The 27,585-nt window shown below is 39.1% G+C and overlaps 1 protein-coding gene across 1 annotated transcript; it reads right to left on the bottom strand.

The window, feature by feature from the left end:
• Positions 1-4,428: 4,428 nt before the first annotated feature.
• Positions 4,429-27,082, bottom strand: calb2a (calbindin 2a). The gene is made up of 11 exons (XM_079162682.1): positions 26,930-27,082; positions 22,672-22,748; positions 22,498-22,587; positions 21,656-21,736; positions 13,902-13,958; positions 12,459-12,536; positions 9,866-9,921; positions 9,684-9,723; positions 9,496-9,549; positions 6,665-6,736; positions 4,429-5,181 (listed from the first exon to the last, which is right to left on the bottom strand). The coding sequence occupies exons 1-11, from the start codon at positions 27,021-27,023 to the stop codon at positions 5,065-5,067; spliced, it is 816 nt and encodes a 271-aa protein (XP_079018808.1). The 5' UTR covers positions 27,024-27,082; the 3' UTR covers positions 4,429-5,064.
• Positions 27,083-27,585: the final 503 nt, after the last annotated feature.

Raw genomic sequence — 27,585 nt, forward strand, 5'->3', positions numbered from 1 at the left:
GTAATACTCTGCCTCCAGTCTTTATCACATTGGTTTATCACAGTGGGCTAGATGTGTGATGCATGATGATATGTTTACATGCACAACAGTACCCTTCGGTTGTTCTGTCTACTCAGCTAGTCACCTATTGAGTTTGCTGCATGGCGTAAATACTGTTTACAGTAAAAAAAACATCATATGGAACCCTGAACACAATATAAGATTCAATACTATTTAATGTCCCGAGGAAAAAAATCCAGTCTACCAGAACAGAAAATAGTACAAATCACTAAAAACCACATCAGCAGAAAAGGAAATCACCCTCCAACACTGAACTGCTGAAGGAGAATGCCCTCCATTTCAAGAATTCATGTCACATCTGTGCACCAGATGCAGTGTTTTTATTCTCTTTCCCCAGCTGAGAATCTAAAGAATTTGCTCTTGAATTTATAATTTGTAAACAGACCCTGATTTTAAAGAAATGTCTGGGTCTGCAGCGATGCTGCACCACATCTATATCCCACTGACTGCTGTGAACTCTTCTTCTCGGCGCTTTCAACATCAGACGAGGTTGCACTGCAAACTTCATCGCCACAAACCCCATCTGATGATGAAGAATTCTTCCTCTGGGAACCATGAATGTCTGCACCTACTTTCATGACAATCCATCCAAACGTTGTTGAAATATTTCAGCCTTGATCAAAGAGGTGGACCGACACTGACATGACTGCCACGGCACTAATGTGGGCTAAAAACTACATGTAGAAAAGTGATTTGTTTTTACCATAACCGCTACAGTATAATGCAACATGTAGTGCTATTTATCAATCTAGACATCTCTACTGATGATACATCCATAAATAACACATCAAAACAATCTAGATTGATAAATAGCGCTACGAGTAAGAGGTTAAATATGTATTTTTGATTTGGGGGTGAACTGTCCCTTTAATATTGTCTCTGCAATTATTATTGATCTTTTTGCCTATTGTCAGTATAACATGCTGTATATACAGGGCATTATAAAAACAACGTTTATGACACAAAAAAATCACCAATAAATAAATCTTTAGCAAATAAACTGAGATTGACCCTTTTTGGCAAATAAGTATGAAATAACAAATACGTATTTATTTTTGTCATATGATTGTATTGTATGTGTTTTAGTTTTGTCATTTCCCCCTTTTGAGCAGATTTATAGCTAAACAACAGAGTTCATCCTGCAGCTGTTTGAGATCAGTCTGATTGAAAATGTAAAATCTACCCCCAGATGGGAGCAGAAGGCAGCGCTTAGTAAGGCGGCATTCAGGGATTGTAGACGCTGCTGGCCTTCTGCGGTGCCTTTTATTCAGATTTATTCCTGCAATCCCATGCAGGTTACCCCTCACTGTTGATGGTCTAGCAATGGAGTATCTTCAGAAGAAAGTGTACCTTTTTCCTGCTGATGCAGATGATACAGATCATGCGGAGATGCTTTTCTTGTGGATGACTGACACAACATTGTTAGGAAAGAGACTTATCGAGCTTATCGGTATCTACGGTTGGCCAATCTCTCGACGAGTGCATCTTCAGCAAAATATTTAATTAGATGCGTCTCCTTTCCAAACTTTATCAGCAGCTCCCTTTTTTTATGATGTGGTGTTATAAGAAATGATTTCCATACCAATGCACTCCACTCCCTTATGCATTTCTCTCTCTTTTTTTTCAAAGTGCTCTCCACTGCTGTTGGCTTTCGTCGGGGATGCAGGGAACCCACCTGTCTTGGTTGGAGACTTTCTCACCGAGCAGCTGCAAGTGTGTGAGAGCACGGGGTGAGGGACGCGCACGTGGCTACTCGACTGATTGTAAAAATGCATTGAAATAGTTTAAGGTTTAATCAGGCTGATTCTCCATGACATTCAACATCATTTCATGCACTACAGAAGAAAACATAGCATGATTATGATGTCATTCTTATAGCTCTGGATTTTAATAGCATCCAAGACAGTAGCGCTTAACTCTTTTGCGTATTAATTGTGCTTTTAAGTGGGACTGTGTGAGTTCTTACAGAATTTCGCATTCTTGGCATGCAGTCTTTTTCATAAGTAAGACAACGCTCTCTTGATCAACTCAATACACTTAGGAGTTTAGCTCTTACAGCACCAGTAGTAGCTCATGGTGGCTAATTTTAGCGCCCCCCCCCCTCTCTCTCTCTCTCTTTCTCTCTCTCTCTCTGTCTGTCTGTATGTTGCTGCATCTACACACAAGAAGCAGCGCTTTCCATGGTTCCGAAACAACAGCTAAGCGATAGTCATATGTATCTCGGCCACTAACGTTGTGTTTTTTTTATATTTTAGCTTAAAAGCACAGTGTTTAGGATTTGTTATGGTCGCAGATTACAACCAACCGAATACCCGACTCACTCCTTCGGCTGATATGAGCTGGCGAGTGCAAACCGGTGGTGAACGCTGGGGGTGCCACGCTCCTGATCTCTGCAACCAGTTACCATAGTCTTAACCACAGTTTCAGAAGAGTGTCAAGAGAACTATGGCGACCTGCAGGTAAAGCAACAACAACAACAAAAAGGCTCCAATCTATAGAGCAGTGTTTGGTTTGACAGTTCTGGGCTACTGTAGAAATATGGCGATGCAAGATGGCGGACCCCGTGGAAAGAGGACCCACTCTCTACGAAGGTATAGATGGCTCTTTCTAAGGAAAATCTTGTTTCAGGGTATTATACACTAATGAAAACATAGTTGTGAATATTATATTCCATTTCTGCAAATAGATCCCCCGAAATGCTACACACTAGCTCTTTAAGGTGGCCAATGTTGGCAAACGAGAAACATATATTTCTGAGTAACCGACATTATTCAGTCAGCTTCAGATCTTCTGACTTCTCCAATTGTGCAATATTTAAGGTTTTTCTGCACTTGTCCCCTGTGTCCACATGTGTTCAGCAAACATCACACAGACTCACTTGAAACAATATTAATTGGACTTCTTAACAGCTAAATTCTTATTTCAATTTGAGTGCACATTTCCTTTGAGCAGCTGGATGCCCTATAAAGATTTAAATGCCTCTGATTAATTGATGCGGGTTTGCACCAGCTCCACATTGAGATGGGGGCCTGTGTGCTTGCTGTATTATTCAGATGGCTTTAAAAGCATGTCAACTCAATTACAGGGTTTTCACGAGAAATATCAAGTCCTGTCCCACTATGTCAGGAGCAACATCTCAGCTCAGGAGGAGCACCTCCCACCCTGGATTCAACTGGAAAAAAAAAATATGGAGGCTTCCAGTGGGACCGCTGGAATTCCAGCCAAATTATTTTTGTTGTCAGTTCAGATCATTGCTAAGTTTTGTAGTTATATTTAATTGCATGTTTTATACAATAGGCTCCGCATTCATGTTTCTATCGTCATTTAAAGCCTCTGAGACACACCGTGTGCTTCCTTTTGGGTGATGTCAGATCAGATTATCTCCCTTTTAAATTTATTTTGGTCACTTATGAGTTTCAAAAATCAGACCTCAGTTAGTTCTAAAGGGTTTCCCAATTTGCTTTTGAATGTGATTTACAAGCTTTTCCATATTTGAGCTTGAGTGCTTCATCTTACGGACAATTAAACGTTTTAAGCCCGATGCTCTTGAAATAAATTCACTTCCCAACTTAATGACAGGAGCTAAATTGTAAATCCATTGGAAAACCGATTTCAAATGTAAGAACTTCAGGTCAGTTTTCCCGTCAGTTCGGGTTTGCTTCGGCAACTCAAAGGGAGGAGGGGGGAGGAAGGGAAGTGTTTTGTGATGCTGCCTCATTTCGTTCACACAAGGGGAAAACACAGTGCAGAGTGCAGACTCAGCAATGTCGCTCTACTTGTTTCTTCGGTCCTTTTCATTATGCAACTGGGAGACGGACATCATGCTGCAAATAAAGCTGTCTTGACTGAGTCAGTGCCGCAGCGAAACAGCCAGTATATTCTATCGTCTTCTTGATTACAATGCGATACGTTTTCAGGGGAAAGCATCAGATGTTGTAGTTGCTTGTGTTAAGTTGCTCAACACTGACAACCGGCATCAACACCAGAGTCTAGTGGTTTTCTACACTTACGACAGTTTTAAATTGTACACCATCTTGCTGTTGTTGTGACTGCATCCGTCTTTAACTCTTTTTATGTTTGTGCGGTGAGTTGACGATGAGGGAGCGGTCTAAATCGGGGAGGCCTTGATAAAACAATCAAGTTGGTGTGCAGAAGGTCAGCACGAGCAGACATAACTTTGAGGGAATGATGCAGCGTTGCATGGCTGTAAAATATTCAGACTGCCACGAGGAAGTCCAGGAGGTAATCCTCTCCATCAAAGCGTGACCAACACTGGCAGTTACTCTTTGACGAAATCATGTTCATAAAGTGTCAAAACTGATTTTATCTTAAGACATTTTATTCATATTTTCAATCGACAGTATCAGCCAAAAACAAACATTGAAAATTAAAAATCATATCATATGGCAATGGATCAAGAGGGCTTCAGGGCAAACAGGCGGAAAAAATCAATACCAGATCCATCACAGACTATAAATTAGATAAATTCAAACACAGCTGTCTGCAGTTTTGTCTGACTATATATATATATATCGTATCTAATGCAAAGTTGTAAGAGCGAGGGGATGGAGGGGAAGATGAAGCCGGGGTCAAGGTTCAAAGGTTATCAACGGGTCAAAAGGTTGTTCCTGTGGAAAAACTGGGTTTGGGCTTTTGGTCAGGAGTTGCAAGTCAGGCACAGCATGGAGGGCAGGGACGTTTATGAGGTCAGAAATAGTAAAGGAAATGGGTGAAGAGCTGAGAAGGTGAAAAGCTACTGAAAAGTTTCTGACAGGTCAGGTGGCAGAAGAATGAGGGCTTTGAGGAGGAAGAGCTGTGCACTTATTCGTTCTGATGTTGTAACTTTAGGGCGGGGTGGGGAAATGATAGCGGGGAGGGGTGTCTGGCACATGCAACCTGGTATATGTTGCCAGGCAGCTGGATGTGGGTGTGGTCTCGGGAGAGCGGGGCGGGGCAGGCAGAGAAAAGGATGATGCACAACAAGAGAGGAGGAAGGAGGAGGAGTCACACAATGGGCTCCCTGCAGAGGACAATTTCCAGCTCGCTGCGGTAGAGCTTCCCTCCGTCAGACAGGGTCATGATGCTCTGCTTGTAGCCCGTCAGGTTCTTCACATCCACCTCCTGAACGAGAGAGAGAGAGGGGGTTTGGGGTAAACAATGGGTGCTTGATTTCAGACAGACGTCGACAAAAGCATGACTTTCTCTTGTAGTTGAGCACTATATTGATTTTGACGTCAGAAGTGAAAACTTTAGCGGGCAGATTTCATCAGCTTTAGCCAGCTTGCTATGCTAATTGTGAGCTGCCCCTCTAGTTTTTTTTAGAGCCAGGTAAAAGGGTCTTAAATATGCACTGGTTGGCTACATTTATAATATAATGCAAAAAATAAGATCAACAAAAAACAAAAGACGTGTAACTCTTAAAGCACCCACACAGGTTGAATGCACCACTAACTGCGCTGCCAAGCAAATACCGTCTTGCTGCTATTGGCGCATATTTAAATGAGTTAATATGCTTTCATGTGGTGCAAATTTGTCCACTTTCAATGCAAATGAGCCTAATTGCAAGAACAGTCCAATTAACAAAGTTCAGTGTTAATAACCAGACAGCAGTTACAGTGAAATCATGAGCGTCTTCAGAGACTTGGTTGTAGCCAGGTCGAACGCAGCGATTATTTTGGGATGCAGTCACAGGATGCAATGAAAAATAAATGAATGAGGCTCCCCCACATGAAAATACATGGGGAAAAAAAACAAGAAAAAATGAATGAAAAATAAGGTTATTATATAAACAAATACCGTATTCACTCTCCCGTTCCAAACAAGGGGCTGATTGCACTCAGCTGCAAAAATCTATGTGCGTGTTTGTGCTCTAATATAATTAGTGCAATACCTTTTGTGAAGTGGACCTAGAAACGGGGCAGGCAGCGGTTACAAACCATGCGGCCGCAATCTATTCTCTGTGAATGGATCCTTACCAGCTCATGCTCCATATAGAAGTCCTGGGTAAATTAGCAGCATTGTCATTGTAGCGTGGAGCTAGTTAGCCCTAGTAATAGAGTATTGTAAATATATTATAAAATTCATATTATGTTAATCCCCACAATGTCAACTAAACTAAACGTGAGTCCTAGACACTTGAAATACAAGATGCTGTGACTTTTTTCTTCGTCAATTAGATATTTATGTGTCGCCATTCAGTCCCTGCTAACAAGCAGCCTCCTGTGCTGTATTACATTTCAGTCAGGGCTCACACCAACATACACATCCTGAATGCTCATAATAAAACAGTTGGTAAGCTTAAATAATTTAGAGGTATCGGTAAAGCTTTTGATCTTCTAGTATTGTAACTCTACCATACAGGTATAGCATGTAGTATGCAATTTTTCGTGTATATTTCGTTTCTGACACACAGAAATAACAATGCACAAAATGCACAGGGAGTAAAAACCTGAGAGGAGCAGCAATGATTGAAAAGAAAGTGGTATCGGGTGCCAGAGGTCACAAGCCAGGTCTAAGCTCCCAAAAAGTAAATGCTGCATATTGTTTGCCGCAGGGTCACAGTATACAAAACACCCGTAAACCCTCACTAAAGCCTCCATCTCACCTTCTTGTTTTTCTGGTAAAGGTCTCGTAGCAGAGCATCTAACTCCTGCTCATCAATGTAGCCGTTCCCATCCTGAAAGAAGTTGACAGAAACACAACACAAATGTCATTTTCATCTCCAGACATTTAGAAAAGACTGGAAGGAAAATCATTGGAGTGATCTGGAGACAGCGAGCCTTTTAAACCACAGCTCAACAATATGCAGCTGCCTATTACACCTGATTTCCTTTTCTAGTATTCATCAAAAATGTTCTTTCCTGAACCGTGTGAAGCAAGCTATATTTAGATTCTGAGCTTCCTGATTTGTGTGCCCTGCTCTGCTGCTCATTCAATATTGTATGGCAGCCATCACGAATGCACCAGCCAAATAACCATTCATGAATGATGATTTAAAAAAAGACTTCCCCATTCACAACCCTGTAAAGGGGGTTAGCTGCAAAGTCAACACGGAGCCACTTTGCTAATTAATGAGTTATGTCTCACAGTAGAGCTTCGAGTTTGGGGGCCAAGAAATAAGTCCAAATGGTTGGAAATCTTCCCCTGGCAAGCGGAACAAAACCATGTTCTGTTCATCTAGGCTCGGTCTCAAGATAACTTCAGAGCCTGAGTGGCTTGCCAGTCTTATTTTTGACTTTGGGAGATGCTCTTTGATGTTTACAAAGCTAGACTGAAGTGTCCCAGATCTAAAGAGCCCAGGAATAAAGTGAGAATTATATTTACTTTCACTTTAAGTATGAAAGGCCCGCAACTCTGCAGAGTTATGGGAAAGGAAAGCAACATCCGATATCAGCTGGTCTGTCCGAGTTGCGTGCCATCTTGAAATGTTCAGACATTTTCAAGGCCTGGCACAGTTCGGGGGGCGGTGGCACCGTGAGCCATGTTAGTGTTCAGCTGACCGGCCACTCTCCGCCCTGCCTGACGATCTCTCAGTGACAGCGGCTGTCTGTGTTTCAGCTGCAGGGGCTGAGCTTATGACAAAATGATGAAAGTAATTACGCCCACAAATGGTAGTGCTCCATTCCCACAGATAGTCTACATGAATGAATCGGGGTGGCTCATCTATAATTGAACATTCAACCCTGTCCTCTGGAATTGAGCTAGCTAGAGAGAGTGCTCGCCTTCAGTCCAACCCGAGACATGGACATATACACGCAACCACCCACCCACTGCTATGGTTTGGCCGGACCTCTTATCTGAGGCCTACACAGTGGCAAGAAATAAAAGGTTCATTGTTGACCTTGGAAATACTACTTTGATAAAAAAGAAGAAAAAAATGTTATTAGCACATCAACTGACTTGCTATTTTCTGGAGCTTTCAGTCATATCGCATGGACTTTATTGGCAGGAGAAAATAGAGTGTGGCTCTGGAAAAGTGCCAGTAATGTGGAGCCATGGAACTATAGTGTCAGGTTGTTTTATTGTTAGAGCCAAAAGTAGAATATACAAGTGCCAATTATTCAGATTTTTACAGTTAATCTTTCTCCTCTAATAGTTTTTTATTCAAAACAATTTGACATGTTCCCACTCACAAATCTAAAACAAACCTCTCACCATCCACTGGAATCTCAAGATACTCAAAATTGTCTTAAAACAAAGACTGATGCTTCTCAATTCAACAGCAAATATTCTACATAATTTACTATATGAAATAATGCAGTGCAGTATGGCACAGTGCTAAATAAACGGCACAATTTTGTTCAAATAGAAAATGATACAATGCCAATTATACTGTATCCAATGCTACCAATTTTAAAACGATGAACTTTACAAATACAGAGAAAGCTGTTTTTTCCTCCTCAAAAGTTAAGCAATTGTAGTATCCATGCTGGATTTGAGTTAAGTACATTTGGTACTTTACTGTGAACATACTCAGATGGTTGTACTATGCATATTTGCCAAACACAATGAATGTTTAAGACAATAAATGTGTCATGAAGTGGCTGAATGAGTAGATTTATGTAAAAAATTAAAATGTATATCCCTAACTACGATAGCTTTTAGCACATAAAAACTGAGCTAACAACCAAGCTAACAAGCTAACAACTTAACTGAACCGCTAGTGCTGTGCCACATCAAGCTGAGTTGTCTTCTCACAGCTACCTAGATTATGGCAGGTCGCACAAGCTGACAAAAACTCACAAGATATCCTAAACAAGAACAAATGACTTAGCAGATGATCAACTCTCCCCTGTAGTTCTGCTCTGTTCCCGTCTTTCTTGTCTCATGTTGCTCCCCGTGGTCCCTCCCCACCGATCCACTGCTAATGTGGAAAATGAGGCCATTAGCTGAACCACTGCTCCATCACCCTGAGCTGTTTACAAAGGGACAGGTGTGCCAGGCCTGACTCATTTCCCTGGGTGATTCGGCAGCGACCTAGGTACGAAACAATGAATTTGCCTATTCATGATTTTACCAAAAGAGGAAACTCCAAAACAAACAGTGCTGAGTCATCCAGACAGCTTGACTCAGGAGTCCTGACTATTTTCTTTCTAGCTCTGTTGCAATTTCTTCTCCTTTTACAGTGTAAATATATGGTAGACACCCAACATCCTCTCACCATGTTAGCATATTAGCTATAGCATACATATTAGCAGGACAATAGTATGCAGACACAAACCTACCACCCTTTATTCAAGCTAGCTCTTATCCCACCGGCCTCAGGTAAATTAAACTTGTATCAGCTCCCACGATCTTTCAATGTCGATTAATAAATGTTTTCTTTGATTTTGAAACAGCCGCCTTTATGTGGCTGTAATTTAGCCTTTCAGAGACGATCGCACCTCTGGTGTTTGGTGGGTGTGTATTTATTGCTCTCTTGACAAAGTCACCTACCTTGTCATAGAATGTGAAGATGGCATTGAACTGCTCAGTGGTCAACTTGACACCCTGCAAAAAAACAAACAAGACAAGACAAAAACTCAATCACTGCTACACTAAAGCAAGTTATCCATGGATGTTAATTGGGTATAATCGTTTCGTTTTGCATGAACATTTCTTTCTGCCCCATGTTTGTTCCATACCTGGAATTTGAGTAAGAAATTCTCCTGAACGGGGAGAAGCCTGTGGGGAGAGAATGGACTTCATTAGCGGACACGATAGTTAGTTAAATTATTCAAATCCATCGACGGTGAATGAACATGAGCGGGGCAATGTGTCTTAACATTTATATAGCGAACAGAGGCAAGTCAAATGTGCACATTACCTTGCCATCTCTGACAGGCCCAACTTCCCATCTCCATTCAGATCAAACATCCTGAGCTACAAAATGGAAGCAGGACAGAAAGGGACAGAGGAGAGAAACTGAAAGAACAGTTTTTTATATATATGTGCTGTCAAGATGAAGGCAAATATGGTCCCATGAATTTCATTAACTGAGAAATTGAATGGACAGTTTGTACTTTTATTATAAATCCTTGACTTTTTTTTTTACAGAGGACCTGTAATGGGTTTTTTTTTTTTAATAAAGCTAAAAGTTCTCATTTTCTGAGGGAGATTTAGGAGGAAAGAATGCAAAGGGGTTTGCAAAAGATTTTTGAAACGTGGACGATTTGTTGACACAGAATTACCATTTGTAATGTCTTGTGAAAAGTTTCTATCAGCAGTTCTGTTGCGTGATGTGATATGCTACTCACAATAGAAGAAGACAGAGCTGCAGAAACCAATTGTTAATGAATGTTTCACATTTTACAGGATACTTCCCATACGCTAAACTGACAGCCATGTCAATTCAAATTACCCATCATTCTGATTTTCACGACAGGAGTTCTATTTAGCAGAGGATATCCCTACCATGATTTCACTACCGCAGGACCCGAATGATATTGGTGCCTGTGAATCTACTGTTTATTATTTAGTATCTATTATTATTTGGCCAATATCTATCAGCTTGCTGTTTTCCCTTGATGGTATCTTTCACCATCTGCGGCTATAATAGAGGCATATAGAAAACAACAATGACCAAGTGTATCTAGGAGTGTGCTGCTGTGGAAACTGCTTCGGAAAATCAGGTCAGGTCAGCTCTGGGGCTTCCAGGAAGAAGCAGATGTGAGCACATCTGTGCTGTAAACCCACAACCTGCAGGACATGATGGGTCAAGGCCGCTCAGCCGCACAGCGCCGCCGACCACCAACACGATCGGCCTCTGAGGTCCTCCGGACACTTGAGATATACATTTCATAAAGACTGCTTATGGCTCACAGTGTTTCTGTAGGATGTATTGCTGTTTCCGAGATGTTTGCTTTTTATTTAAGTTTAGCCATTTATAGTTATTTTTTACTACTTTGAGAGGCACTGATGCAAAATCAGTACCTCACTTGTGGGTTTTTTGCCAGGCGCCAACCTCCGGTTCTGGAAAGTGAAGCGATTGTGAAAGTGCCGTAAACATGCAATCTTTCTAATGGCCATCAGGGGCGACTGGAAGAAGTCCAGTTTTATAGGACTCTTTGAGAAAATGACTATACTTCTCAATAGATTTATTACCTCAGTAAACATTGTAAAGAGCTTATGGTCTCAATCGCTAGTTTCACTTGGTACATTATGGCCCCAATTAGAATAGAATAGACGATAAGGCACGGGATGCTTTAGGGTGTTAGCTACCTTGTGATTGAAAGGTCACTAACACACTCCTGTCTGGGAGTCGTCCGTGTTTTTGTCTTAGAACTTTAACCCTTTCACAGTGTGTCTTCAGTTCATGGAATGTAACCTTTTTGGTCGCCTAAAAATGTAATTGTTATTCAGCATTCAGTTGTACTTGGCTCCACCCTCTCATGTCATTTCTGGTTGCAAAAATGTCAAGATGGCGTGGTCCAAAAATGAAGATGGCCAAAAATGCCGAACTCGAGGCTTCAAAATGACCATGAACCAATAAGTGACGTCACGGTGACTACGTCCACCTCTTATATACAATATATGAACCACTATGGTGCAAACTGATACATACATGTAGGTGCAAGGGAACAAGACGGAACGTTACAGGTACATAAATAACTGCAAAGTACAATTTTGAATTGACATGGAGATGAAAAAGTTGGACAATCGACTTTGTCTGTCCACTTAATCTCTCCTGTATTTTCACATTTGTTGTATTAGCGTGAGTTTATTGGTTTGCTATTGGTTTGTACGATTGCAGCTATACAGGCCTACTATAATGAAAGCCAAAAATGAAATAACAGAAAAATAAAAAGTCTAAACAAAAGCAAATATATATGACAAATATGGGAAAAAAAAATCTAATTTTGTATCTTGCTCAATCAGTAAAGTAAAGTAAATGCCATGGAAACAGAGCCGAGGTCAGGTATAGAAAGGCCTTAGACTCTTTGCAATTGGACTTGGACATGAGTTGGAAACCTCTTGTAAAGCCAAACTGTGGAAAGCGAACTGTTGGGAGTTTTTAACCTCTGGAGAAAATCTACTTGACAACTTCTTGGAAAACAAATAAGCATAACTCAGCTATTGTTGGAAACCGAGGAGCCTGAAAACGGCCCTCAGTTGTCCGCTGGTTAAGGAGGAGCAGCTGCCGATGGGGGACCGATGTGAGCTGGACAATAACCCTGCTGGTAAGACAACTTTTAGATTTATTTTGTCATCTTTTCTTATTCTTTATCCCTCTAGAATCCTTTCAAAGCTTTCTCAGTGGAGAAATCAGTGCAGCTTTTTAAGTTTAAAGTTAAACAGTTTACTGAGCATGAAGTTGAGCCCAACAGAAGGGTTTAGGGTTAGGGTTAACCCTCCTCATGTGTGTGTGTGACTGTGTGTGTGTGTGTGTGTGTGTGTGTGTGTGTGAGTGTGAGTCTTACTATGGTCTGTGTGTACTCCTGGAGCTTCTTGTCATCGTAGTGTCTGTTAGCCTTCTCCAGCAGGTCTGACAGAAAGCCCTGAGGACAGAGAACATGCAGAAGTATGGCATTACAGGGTCCCCATTGAAAAAGAAGAATTAGTTGATGAAGGAAGAAAAGGAACGAACGAAGAAGGAAAATACAAAGACAGGTTAAAATAATGAAAGCCAGCGTAGAGGAAAGATCAAAAGTAACGAGGACAGGAGGAGGGTAGGACAGAACATGAAAACGGAAAGAAGAAAAAAAGGAAAAAATGATATAACTTATTTTATTAACTGATCTTGTGTTTTCTATTAAACATCCTAATCTAAATGTAGCAGCCATTATCTCACATCACGTCACGCTCAGTCATGAGTTGAGACCAATGTCTCCTGCCCGCGATCTCATCTGCACCGTTTCCAAAGCTTTCAAAAGGCCGCACCTGAGTGACTCATCTGCACCTGGCCAGCTGGAAGAAATGTGATCCCCTAACAACCCAAGCAGAGTAATCTGTACTTGACGCGTAATCGCTGACCCCATTAACGTTCAACTCCCCCATGCAGAGCGCTCTCCTTTATATAATTTGACACATGTCAGTAGAGCTCTTGAAGTGAAAAACATGTTGTTGTTTTTTGCGTCCTGAAAAGCTTTTTTTTTTAATGTGAATCCTCACCTGGAAAAAACACTCACGGTCATTGAGGGATTGTGGAGCAGCCACTTAACTCTCCTGGGCCAAATCTGCTGTCTGGCTTTGCTGACCCTTGTGCTCATATGATTGTTTAAAAGAGAAATGTGACTCACACTGAAAACCAGCAAGGAATATTTTAAAATGTCGGTTAACTGTGGACGTTTTAGAAGAGCGCGGATAAGCATATTTCATACCTACTTTACGTAACTATTCCTTTTCAGCAAGCAGATTCAGAATCATTTTTATAATAGGGCATTTACTAATCATAACACACACAAATGCAGAGGATTATCCTTGTCTCTTTCTTTTCTTTCTTTTATTGGTGCACAACAATATAGCATCTAGGAGGGGATCAATAGAAAACATTGCATCTACACCTTGACACTCAAAATGAATTTAATTGTGGGAAATACATAGATTTCAGGCAAACACAAAGACAGAAAATAGGACTATTACATGACTATTACAGTGGTATGTAGATATGTAAATAAAATAAGTAAAAGACACAAGAAAAGACAGGGAATATGCTTTGAGTAGCTAGAGTTTAGGTTGGGTGCTCTGCTGGTGTGTGTGGAGCGGGGGGGTGGGGGGGGGGACAATAAATTGAGAGATAAGTATGACAAAGTAAATAGATGAATAGATAACAAGTATTTGTTATAGTGGTTGGGATGCAGATGAAGATATATATATATCAGATATATCAGGTATGCCATATGTCACACTGAGTCATAACAAACCTTCAATTCATTTGCTTCAATGTAGCCGCTGCGATCTGTATCATATCGCCGCCATGCCTGCAAGAAATCACCAGAACAAAAGACATATTGAATTGAAAGCAGTTCCCCCCCACCCCCCACCCCCCACACATAAAATAAATCCTCCCTCCGGCGAACCCCTGGCTTGCTCTTTAACTGCGCTAAGAGTTTGATTTTTCTCTGGTGCAGAGCAGAAATGGTTCCATGGGGGACGACCGCAGAAGCCCGGGCCGTTACTGTAATCACAGGGTCTTCAATACAATCCCAATTCGCCCGCATACAGAGCAGAGCGCGACCAGAGACAGAGGGAGAAATGAGGGAGGGAGAGAAAGCCATTTTAATGAATGTTTTAATCTAGCAGCTGTCCCTGTCCAAAAGAAGGGCTCCTTATCAAAGATGGATGGCCTCCCTCCCTTCTCCTTCTCCTCCTCCCGCCCCTCTCCTCCTCCTCTTGGCTCGGCAAGAGGAGTTACAGTGGTGTTATCCATTATATATGACTCTGAAAATAGAAGGCTCTGCTTCCTCATTCTAACCCTTTAAAAACCTCTCTGCCCACTTCCTCCTCCCTGCACCCTTCAGCAACAAAGACTGATTAATCCCCCTCTCTTGTTTTATGCTCTCAAACTCTGGCTCTCAACTTCCCAATCGACATTTCATTTACGTCTTCTCTGTTCCTGCGTTCTCTTGTTCGCCCTTTGTATCCTTCTCTCTCCACACCTTCCCCTTCATTCATCTTCCTTCTCTCCTTTCATTATTCCTTTTCAATATGACACAGGAGACAGGGACAGCCTCTTCTCGACATGTAATTGGTTTCTAATTGGCTCCGTTCTTTCATTGCGGCATATCGTACATGAAATCTGCCATTTTCTTATCTTCTATAGGTATTTTTGTGGAATAAACGATTTCCTTATTTCAGTACATTTCAACACACGCCTTGCTCTGCTGAGGGCTTTTTGTTACTCCAACAATCATTCATTATTCATAATTCAGCTGCACCAAACTTGTTTTAACTGTACTTTGAACTCTTCATATATAAATGGTTTCTTAAACACACAACTTGGCTGTAATACACTAACAGCACTGGAAAGTCTTGTTTTCTGTGACATTTTGCTGGTAACTAGTCACATATGATTAGGTTTGTGTGAAGCTAATGTCTGAATGCTCGTTAGCTGAATTGATTTCGGCGCTTTTCTAACTCTTTAGTTTAGTTGGTGACACATTTCACTTTGACGAAGACGTTATACGAATACTTGTTATCAAAAAATGTTTAAATGAGTCTGTATAAACTACTTGAAAACTTTCTACTCGGCTAGTTTCCAGTGGTCTTTATTGTTTTCTTGTTATTAAGTATCTAGTGTTTTCTATGTTACTAAGTATCTAGTATCTAGTGTTTTATATGTTACTAAGTATCTAGTATCTAGTGTTTTCTATGTTACTAAGTATCTAGTATCTAGTGTTTTCTATGTTACTAAGTATCTAGTATCTAGTGTTTTATATGTTACTAAGTATCTAGTATCTAGTGTTTTATATGTTATTAAGTATCTAGTATCTAGTGTTTTATATGTTACTAAGTATCAAGTATCTAGTGTTTTCTATGTTATTAAGTTTCTAGTATCTAGTGTTTTATATGTTACTAAGTATCTAGTATCTAGTGTTTTCTATGTTACTAAGTATCTAGTATCTAGTGTTTTCTATGTTACTAAGTATCTAGTATCTAGTGTTTTATATGTTACTAAGTATCTAGTATCTAGTGTTTTATATGTTACTAAGTATCAAGTATCTAGTGTTTTATATGTTACTAAGTATCTAGTATCTAGTGTTTTATATGTTACTAAGTATCAAGTATCTAGTGTTTTCTATGTTACTAAGTATCTAGTATCTAGTGTTTTCTATGTTACTAAGTATCTAGTATCTAGTGTTTTATATGTTATTAAGTATCAAGTATCTAGTGTTTTATATGTTACTAAGTATCAAGTATCTAGTGTTTTCTATGTTATTAAGTTTCTAGTATCTAGTGTTTTATATGTTACTAAGTATCAAGTATCTAGTGTTTTCTATGTTACTAAGTATCTAGTATCTAGTGTTTTCTATGTTACTAAGTATCTAGTATCTAGTGTTTTATATGTTACTAAGTATCTAGTATCTAGTGTTTTATATGTTATTAAGTATCTAGTATCTAGTGTTTTATATGTTACTAAGTATCTAGTATCTAGTGTTTTATATGTTACTAAGTATCTAGTATCTAGTGTTTTATATGTTATTAAGTATCTAGTATCTAGTGTTTTATATGTTACTAAGTATCTAGTATCTAGTGTTTTCTATGTTACTAAGTATCTAGTATCTAGTGTTTTCTATGTTACTAAGTATCTAGTATCTAGTGTTTTATATGTTATTAAGTATCTAGTATCTAGTATCTAGTGTTTTATATGTTACTAAGTATCTAGTATCTAGTGTTTTATATGTTATTAAGTATCTAGTATCTAGTGTTTTATATGTTACTAAGTATCTAGTATCTAGTGTTTTATATGTTACTAAGTATCTAGTATCTAGTGTTTTATATGTTATTAAGTATCTAGTATCTAGTGTTTTCTATGTTACTAAGTATCTAGTATCTAGTGTTTTATATGTTATTAAGTATCTAGTATCTAGTATCAAGTGTTTTATATGTTACTAAGTATCTAGTATCTAGTGTTTTATATGTTATTAAGTATCTAGTATCTAGTGTTTTCTATGTTACTAAGTATCTAGTATCTAGTATCTAGTGTTTTATATGTTATTAAGTATCTAGTATCTAGTGTTTTATATGTTACTAAGTATCTAGTATCTAGTATCTAGTGTTTTATATGTTATTAAGTATCTAGTATCTAGTGTTTTCTATGTTACTAAGTATCTAGTATCTAGTATCTAGTGTTTTATATGTTACTAAGTATCTAGTATCTAGTATCTAGTGTTTTATATGTTATTAAGTATCTAGTATCTAGTGTTTTCTATGTTACTAAGTATCTAGTATCTAGTATCTAGTGTTTTATATGTTACTAAGTATCTAGTATCTAGTATCTAGTGTTTTATATGTTATTAAGTATCTAGTATCTAGTGTTTTATATGTTACTAAGTATCTAGTATCTAGTGTTTTATATGTTATTAAGTATCTAGTATCTAGTGTTTTATATGTTACTAAGTATCTAGTATCTAGTGTTTTATATATTATTAAGTATCTAGTATCTAGTGTTTTATATGTTACTAAGTATCAAGTATCTAGTGTTTTCTATGTTATTAAGTTTCTAGTATCTAGTGTTTTATATGTTACTAAGTATCTAGTATCTAGTGTTTTCTATGTTACTAAGTATCTAGTATCTAGTGTTTTATATGTTACTAAGTATCTAGTATCTAGTGTTTTCTATGTTACTAAGTATCTAGTATCTAGTGTTTTCTATGTTACTAAGTATCTAGTATCTAGTGTTTTCTATGTTACTAAGTATCTAGTATCTAGTGTTTTATATGTTACTAAGTATCTAGTATCTAGTGTTTTCTATGTTACTAAGTATCTAGTATCTAGTGTTTTCTATGTTACTAAGTATCTAGTATCTAGTGTTTTCTATGTTACTAAGTATCTAGTATCTAGTGTTTTCTATGTTACTAAGTATCTAGTATCTAGTGTTTTATATGTTATTAAGTATCTAGTATCTAGTGTTTTATATGTTACTAAGTATCAAGTATCTAGTGTTTTCTATGTTACTAAGTATCTAGTATCTAGTGTTTTCTATGTTACTAAGTATCTAGTATCTAGTGTTTTCTATGTTACTAAGTATCTAGTATCTAGTGTTTTCTATGTTACTAAGTTTCTAGTATCTAGTGTTTTCTATGTTACTAAGTATCTAGTATCTAGTGTTTTCTATGTTACTAAGTATCTAGTATCTAGTGTTTTCTATGTTACTAAGTTTCTAGTATCTAGTGTTTTCTATGTTACTAAGTATCTAGTATCTAGTGTTTTCTATGTTACTAAGTATCTAGTATCTAGTGTTTTATATGTTACTAAGTATCTAGTATCTAGTGTTTTCTATGTTACTAAGTATCTAGTATCTAGTGTTTTCTATGTTACTAAGTATCTAGTATCTAGTGTTTTCTATGTTACTAAGTATCTAGTATCTAGTGTTTTCTATGTTACTAAGTATCTAGTATCTAGTGTTTTCTATGTTACTAAGTATCTAGTATCTAGTATCTAGTGTTGTATATGTTACTAAGTATCTAGTATCTAGTATCTAGTGTTTTATATGTTATTAAGTATCTAGTATCTAGTGTTTTCTATGTTACTAAGTATCTAGTATCTAGTATCTAGTGTTTTATATGTTACTAAGTATCTAGTATCTAGTATCTAGTGTTTTATATGTTATTAAGTATCTAGTATCTAGTGTTTTATATGTTACTAAGTATCTAGTATCTAGTGTTTTATATGTTATTAAGTATCTAGTATCTAGTGTTTTATATGTTACTAAGTATCTAGTATCTAGTGTTTTATATATTATTAAGTATCTAGTATCTAGTGTTTTATATGTTACTAAGTATCAAGTATCTAGTGTTTTCTATGTTATTAAGTTTCTAGTATCTAGTGTTTTATATGTTACTAAGTATCTAGTATCTAGTGTTTTCTATGTTACTAAGTATCTAGTATCTAGTGTTTTATATGTTACTAAGTATCTAGTATCTAGTGTTTTCTATGTTACTAAGTATCTAGTATCTAGTGTTTTCTATGTTACTAAGTATCTAGTATCTAGTGTTTTCTATGTTACTAAGTATCTAGTATCTAGTGTTTTATATGTTACTAAGTATCTAGTATCTAGTGTTTTCTATGTTACTAAGTATCTAGTATCTAGTGTTTTCTATGTTACTAAGTATCTAGTATCTAGTGTTTTCTATGTTACTAAGTATCTAGTATCTAGTGTTTTCTATGTTACTAAGTATCTAGTATCTAGTGTTTTATATGTTATTAAGTATCTAGTATCTAGTGTTTTATATGTTACTAAGTATCAAGTATCTAGTGTTTTCTATGTTACTAAGTATCTAGTATCTAGTGTTTTCTATGTTACTAAGTATCTAGTATCTAGTGTTTTCTATGTTACTAAGTATCTAGTATCTAGTGTTTTCTATGTTACTAAGTTTCTAGTATCTAGTGTTTTCTATGTTACTAAGTATCTAGTATCTAGTGTTTTCTATGTTACTAAGTATCTAGTATCTAGTGTTTTCTATGTTACTAAGTTTCTAGTATCTAGTGTTTTCTATGTTACTAAGTATCTAGTATCTAGTGTTTTCTATGTTACTAAGTATCTAGTATCTAGTGTTTTATATGTTACTAAGTATCTAGTATCTAGTGTTTTCTATGTTACTAAGTATCTAGTATCTAGTGTTTTCTATGTTACTAAGTATCTAGTATCTAGTGTTTTCTATGTTACTAAGTATCTAGTATCTAGTGTTTTCTATGTTACTAAGTTTCTAGTATCTAGTGTTTTCTATGTTACTAAGTATCTAGTATCTAGTGTTTTCTATGTTACTAAGTATCTAGTATCTAGTGTTTTCTATGTTACTAAGTATCTAGTATCTAGTGTTTTCTATGTTACTAAGTATCTAGTATCTAGTGTTTTCTATGTTACTAAGTATCTAGTATCTAGTGTTTTATATGTTACTAAGTATCTAGTATCTAGTGTTTTATATGTTATAAGGAACTAGTATCTAGTATTTTCTATGTTATTAAGTATCTAGTATCTAGTGTTTTATATGTTACTAAGTATCAAGTATCTAGTGTTTTCTATGTTACTAAGTATCTAGTATCTAGTGTTTTCTATGTTACTAAGTATCTAGTATCTAGTGTTTTATATGTTACTAAGTATCTAGTATCTAGTGTTTTCTATGTTACTAAGTTTCTAGTATCTAGTGTTTTCTATGTTACTAAGTATCTAGTATCTAGTGTTTTCTATGTTACTAAGTATCTAGTATCTAGTGTTTTCTATGTTACTAAGTTTCTAGTATCTAGTGTTTTCTATGTTACTAAGTATCTAGTATCTAGTGTTTTCTATGTTACTAAGTATCTAGTATCTAGTGTTTTATATGTTACTAAGTATCTAGTATCTAGTGTTTTCTATGTTACTAAGTATCTAGTATCTAGTGTTTTCTGTTACTAAGTATCTAGTATCTAGTGTTTTCTATGTTACTAAGTATCTAGTATCTAGTGTTTTATATGTTACTAAGTATCTAGTATCTAGTGTTTTCTATGTTACTAAGTATCTAGTATCTAGTGTTTTATATGTTACTAAGTATCTAGTATCTAGTGTTTTCTATGTTACTAAGTATCTAGTATCTAGTGTTTTATATGTTACTAAGTATCTAGTATCTAGTGTTTTCTATGTTACTAAGTATCTAGTATCTAGTGTTTTATATGTTACTAAGTATCTAGTATCTAGTGTTTTATATGTTATAAGGAACTAGTATCTAGTATTTTCTATGTTATTAAGTATCTAGTATCTAGTGTGTCGTATGTTACAAAGTATACAAAGTATCTAGTATCACATCTCAACTATAAAAGCAAGGAATTTCTGTCCATATGTGTTTATGTGTGTGTGTGTCCTTCGCATATCTTAAGAACCACTCATCTGATCCGCTGCACACGTGGCCGGTGGCTGGTGCCAAATTTGGTGCAATTTGGAAACGGGAAACTTTCAATATTAATATGTTTTAAATTAACAAGTAAACAGTGCTATTTGCAGCAGCAGGGGCGGGGCTTCAGGGCTCTACGGACTGAGTCAGGCATGTCGTCCACAACTCATTGACTACAGTTCACTTTTGCTACCGGATGCTGGATATACAAATGTTACAACAGAACTCTTCTTCAGTTCTGTGGAGTCAACGAGCAATGAGCTCTGAAGTTTGAACTGTTCTTGAGAATGCGGAAAGCAGCCCTTCTGGGGGCCTGATCACCAGAGTTGATTTTAGGCCTTGATCTCCAGGCAAATATGCCTCGCGGTCATTCAGAAACATTCCCGTAGCTGTTTATCTTCTACATTTACAGATTTAAGGCATGAAGTTGAGATGTCTTTGGTTCCTTTCCTTTCCTTTCTGAATCAATCATGATTGATGTTCACACTGCACGTTGAGATGTGGCAGTTGTGACCATCAGCTCCTCTGCAAAACCTCTACAGCTACCCATAACAACCCAAAGCTCCTCTGCATACACCAGCAGGGACATTCACATGAATCTTTGGAGAAACAAATACAGCCGAAGTAATTACCACTGTTCAGTTGCCGTGCATAAAACACCAAAGCTAACGGTTCACATTAAATTAGCTCTTTCCTTTAAAGCCAATGTTCGTGATGATAGACCAGGTGCGGTTGCTCGATTTGTGATTCGACTGCTAAATCTCAACAGCAGAAATGGGCAACCATGTGCAACGGCAGAAAGTCTGCGGTTTTCTTTCCAGACTACACCGGTTTATTTCACTAATTAGTACACCTTCAACCATACACGGGGAATTAATCCATGAAATTAGCTGGTAGGCAGGAGTGAGAAAATGCAGGCTGTCTCCCCTCCATGGCTGACTGACTCTGGTCTATAATGTATAGTTGGTTAACGTAAGCGTGTCCTGACTAATGGCATTTCTAAGTGAACAAAAAGCCTTGCAAAGAACCATTCAAATGAACAAAAAAAGATATACCGGCCCGTTCACACACACTCAGAGACACTCTCTTACCGCCATGAACTCAGCACTGGAGCTGACAAACTCTCTGAAGCAGAGCAGGAAGTTCTCTTCTGTTGGGAGAATCTGGGCCAGCTAGAGAGAGAAATTACAGGAAAATGGGAGTGGTGAGAACACAAGATGGTGGGGTTGATGTGCTGGGAGAGAAGAGATGGAGCTTTTTGTCTGCAAAGCCTCAAATGGCCAACTCGGACATAAATAATAGAGAAGCCGGGTTGTGCCTAAGTAAGAATGTATTTAGGAATCAAGTTATGGGTGCAGACAAAGCCTTTGCCCCTGATTTTTACCCCAACAGCTGAACCTTAAACTCATTGTCAGATTTTCCATGCTGCCGGGTGGATTATTGATATTGCAGAAGGGCCTTCTCCTTGCATCTCTTTCAAATCACGATCCGAAAATGGTAAAATCGAAGGAAAGCAATATGCCAAACTGACGCTCCGTTGAGACCATCATAAAGACTGTATTTATGCAATCGATCGGAGTATTGACCGAGCCTTGCACTGTATTGCTCCGGCTCTGTGAATTATCTGAGCTTTTTCTTTTTACAACTTTTGCTCTCCCTCCATAGAAAGCAGACAGAAAGCAGTTTTCCTGTTTTCAGTCCCTATGCTAAGCTAAGTTTAGCCGGCTGCTGGCTACACGAATGGAAGTGACATCAAATCCAATTCATATCAATAATGGGTACTTTCGTCTGTTCTAATAATGTATTATCACTCACTGTCAAAAAAATTAAATTCTCTGCAAAAAGGACATTTTGTCCCAAAATGTCAACCTACTCCTTTAATGAAAACTACAGATTTTAAAGCATAAAAGAAAAAGCACCTTCCAGGCCTTACCTCTGACATCTCAATTCGTCCGTCTTTGTTCTTGTCGAACTTCTGCATGAACTCCTTCATCTTTTCTCTGAATGTGGGGTTTGAAGGGTCCTGGAAAACATTTGCACTCAGTACAAGTGAAACCTGAGTGGCCAGTATGCGTGCGTGTGTTTAATCTCTACTCCTTGAACTCACCACCCCTGCTCCTCTCCGGGCCATCTCCAACTCCCTGAAGAAGCTCTCCAGCTCCTTCCCCTCGATGTAGCCATTACCTGGGAGACATACAGAGCCATACACCTATATGTCATCGCAACATACCACAAAAGGGCGCATTTCAGCATCGCTGACATGCAAAAGAAAACAATAAAAACATCTGCACAGATGTGGTCACAGTGTCAAACAGATCCCAGCATGGCTCGATTTTGGCCCGGTATTGATCCAAACATGAGCCTTTACGAGTGAGTGTCTTCCTTCCCCCCCTCTGGCTCAATAGATTAGACTATTGACTGACACGATGCAAAGTGATCACTCCTCAAAGACTGTGTTTCGCGGGGTTGTACACGAGAAGAGGCTATATATGGAAAGCTGCTTTTCTTGGTTTTTGAAGGTGTTGATCCACGGGCAGCTTCTTTTATTCCACGGAGATCAATACCGCTGTCAGCGGGGAGTTCGGCAAATGGGAGGAATCAATATAGATAACAGTGTACTTTCTACCCGGTTCTCTTTTTTTTTTTTTCATCAAGACTTGTGAAAGCGATGATATTTTGCCACAAGGAACTGAAGTTCTAAAATGTTTCAACCATGTCTCACTGAATGCTGTCAATCAATTTGACACACAACGTGTCACTTTTGTCGAATTGGGGCTCACCCTACAAAGATGTCCATCACATTTTCTTGGATTCCGCCATGACAGATTTAGCGAGGGGAAAACAACGTTGATTATATCATCTCATGCTTACTCCCGGTGCTCTGCTGCCCTGACAAAACCTATTCAGAGGACAAATGAGTGTGCCCGCTTCACCCAGGTAGTCTGTGAGCCCGTGCCAACATCCCATCAACAAGCACGCCGAATGGCTGGACAGATGGCTCCAAACGATGTGACTAGCTGCTTCAATAAAACCCTGGAAGGCAGAGCTGCCTCATTAAACGCTAACAAAGATTATTATGCCATCCACTTCCTCTCCTCTCCCTCTAACTCTCTGTCATCTTCTTTCTAGCTCCCTCTCCCCATCCAACCAGCATCTTAGCCTCTTTGTTCTATCCATGGAAATGCGTGTGTTTGTGTGCGTGTATGTGTGTGTGTGTGTGTGTGGGGGGGGGGGGGGGGCGTTCCTCAGCGATGTTATCAAAACTCATGAATACAGGCTCTGCTGTTTCAATAAGTGGGACGGTAAAATGCCTCGCTGCTATCGAGCCTCCCTCCTGTGTGGGTCTTATTGACATTTAGCGGTCTGGAGAGGAATGGCCTGCTTGATAATTAAACAGAGTAAGATGTGATTAACTACAAGGCAAACGGCATAAAATGACAATAAAAATTGATTTATGAACAGATTATGCCAGAGCGCTGTCACACCTTCCACAAATGCAGCCACAGAGCCATACGTCCCCATATGTTTGTGCGTAAAGGGAGCATCTGTTTGTACTGTGCTTTTTCATATCAGTAGGATAAGTGCTTACTTTCTCATTCAGCCTCTAAGACACAACAATGTGCTTGTGGTACCCTTTGAGGTTTTTTTCTATGAAATGTTGCAGTAAACTGTCCCAAGCATAGAAAAAGCATCACTTCCAGCAGATACATTTCATGGCTGACTTCAACACACTTCCCTATCACTCAACTTAAATGTCGAATATAACTCGTTTTACATGTCCCACATGCTCCCACCGACTTGCTTCTCATACACTTTGGTCCCTCTGCCCGAGCCCTTAAAGCTCGCACCAACGAGCAAGATAAAAGGTTCACAAAACTTTTTGGCCCAAATACACACTCTTTTGGATGCTGCGTCATTACGGTCCCAGGAGACGGCGGTAAAGGCGCTTCAATCCTCCGGTTCTGATTCTAAAATTCAACCCCAACACAGGAAAACTCTCAAAGTGGGCAGCTGTGCCCACTAAGTGCATATTTAAAGCCTATATAAAGTGTATTTGCCTTTCAAAGGAGAGTGCAGCCCTGTCTATTCAAATATGTTGGGTTCAGACCACGGCTGGGTCAATTCAGGAAGTGGATTTTGCTTGATGCTACCAAATTTCCATATGCAGGTTAATACAAAAATCATTGACAGCAAATGCTCTATAATTAGCAAAAAGGAACTGCAGTTGTTTCCTCTTTCAGCTTTGAAGTGACTGAATTGAGGAGGCCTGACTGAGACAGCAGAGAGAGATGAGAGGGATGCAGAGCGGAGGAGCTGCGAGAGACGCAATCCAGATGAGACTTGATCCTGGGCCAACAGGGGAATATGTGGTTTCATCATCTCTGGGTGCCTCGCCTCCTGTGTATTTTTATCTGCAACTCAGGAGATGTTTACTCAATCTGAGCAAGCAAATTAGCTCTCCTCTCTTTCTGCCGAGCCAGAAGACACTCCCAGTAATGAGAGCAGGAATCAAACGCTGTAGCCAAATCTGTTGACGCTCACTGGTTGTATTTGATTTGCAAAGTGGCTCGTTGCAAAGCACGATATGTAAAGCACCTCGGGACTGAGGCACCCGGGTGGTATAGGACTGACATCCTGGGGCTCGAAAGCAGGACAAAAGAACAAAAACAACGATGCTTATGTCAACTTTGTCTGCACATTGGCTCAAGTGGAGGAGCCCAGCTGCTGAGCCCCAGACCGACTCCTCATTCCGCCCTGATTTCCCCACGGAGTGCATTTCAGCATGTGTGCAGGCGTCAAAACAGATCGCATTAGCAATGAAATCCCGGGAGCGTGTGTGTAAAACAAATAGGTGCGACACACTCGCGCCTTGACGACTCGATCAACGTTCTTGAGATGTTCCAAGAGAGGACTTTCTGTCCGGTTGCAGCCGGGGGTTCAGACTGGTCACTTATGTGAGTGTCCCAGTCTGAGTTTTTAAAAGGAAACCACAAAAGAGATCTCCTTTCTCAAAACAGTTTCACCAGTTCACCAAATGCCCTTGATCCACAGAAAAAGGATTTCTATAATCAGACTTGTGAGGCATTCATGACAGCAAACACGAATGATGACTTTGTTTCGGAAAAATAACTAAAGTCATACTGTCACTCTGCAACACAGACACATGCACACAGAGATATTTGCAGAGCCAGAAAGAAAGACTGAACTGTCAAATCTGTACGGAGACAGACAGAGGATTGAAGAAGAGATCATGACTGAGACCGAGGGAAGAAACAGTGTGTGTGTGTGTGTGTGTGTGTGTGTGTGTGTGTGTGTGTGTGTGTGTGTGTGTGTGTGTGTGTGGGTGTGGTGGGGAGGGAGACGCTGAATAAATTAGTATTACATGGGACAATTTCACGTTGACAGGTATCGCATCTGCATCACATAAATCCATATTCATACCGGGCTACTTCCACTGCATAACGAGCATCACACACCTGACAGACCTTATTGATGAAACTTAAATAAGCCCAGTTTTTGATTGCAAACGGATTCCAACAGGAGGAGCATCAGTCAGTGCCAATTGCTTACATGTAAAAGTAACATTCCAAACTGTCAGTGAGTATAGGTTAACCCTCAAAGAGACTCTAATTAAATAATGAAATGATTGCGAAATAAAGATGAATTAACAGGAAAGAATTATACTCGCCTTGTAAGGCTCATTGAATATTTTAAGTGTAGTCTTTAAATAACTCAATTCAATATTTTAATGTGAAGGCTTGTCATTTGAAATCATGCATCCGCATGTGCAGTTAAATACAAAAAAATGTAATAAAATGAACGTGGTACCACGTGGTGTCGGGAGTGGTCCGCATCGGAGATTAATTTGGAAGACGTCGAACTTTTTTGAGGGATGCAGTGCTTCGATATATCCAGAATATCAGGTCTGATATTAGCTCATAAACATAACTGTTAAACATGAACATGCTGCGTTTGGCTACTTTGTTCTTCTACCACACAGGGAGCTTTAGACGACTAAAGAATATGATCACTAATTAAAGACAAAATAGACGCTATAATATTCAGAATGCTGTATTACATTATGGATGTTTTTTCTTTCTTCCTAAATAGTCGTTTGAATACGCCAAAACGACAAACATTTGGTGTTTTATTATAGTCTGTTTATTCTAGGCTTTATAACGGTTTTGCTCTATAGGAGGACGCGTTTCAATCCGTTTCCATGTATAATTATCAATAACCTACCTTCAATAGGCTGCATTTGACAGCAGTGATACACTCTGTAATCCAGCATTATCTCGTGAGTTCGCAGTTTGGAATAACTTTTAGGAAAGGAGGAGGAAGAAGAAGAAAAAAAAGTGTCCTACCGTCAGCGTCGAAATGTTTCCAAATGTCGAGGAACTGGGACGCGGTGACCTCGGCCAGGTGCAGGTGAGGAGGCTGCTGTGCTTTGTTGGCCATGATGCTTCTCGAACGGATGCTGCTTGTGGATCAGAAGCCAGAAAAAAATCCGCCGCTAACTTTTCTGTCTCTCTCGTTCAAACACACCCCCACACTGTGGCCCCGGCGCGCCGCCCGCCGCTTTTTAACCCCGGCGAAGGAGCGGCAGCGGCGCTGCACTGCCGCTGGGGGCGCGCATCCACCGACAGGACATCCATCTGAGTCAGCTTCCTCCCATCCTCTCTCTCTCTCTCTCTCTCTCTCTCTCTCTCTCTCTATTCTCTCTCCGTTCTCTCTCTCTCTCTCTTTCTGTGTTTTCTCTCTCTCTCTCTCTCGCTCTCTCTCTCTCTCTCTGTGCGTTCAAGCTTGATGTGTGATAGGACGTCTTGGGTACTGCAGTGGACAGACTGATGTGTGAGTGTGTATATGTGTGTGTGAGAGAGAGACACAAAATAGAAAGATGCAGATATAGTGAGCAGAGTGTTTGGTTGTTGCATCATCATGCTTTACAGTAGATCCTGTGTGTGCGTTTGTGTGTGTGTGTGTGTGTGTGTGTGTGATCCAGTGCATATGCGAATTTCTA

The sequence above is a fragment of the Pholis gunnellus genome, assembly GCF_910591455.1.
Source record: "Pholis gunnellus genome assembly, chromosome: 7".
Lineage (NCBI taxonomy): Eukaryota > Metazoa > Chordata > Actinopteri > Perciformes > Pholidae > Pholis > Pholis gunnellus.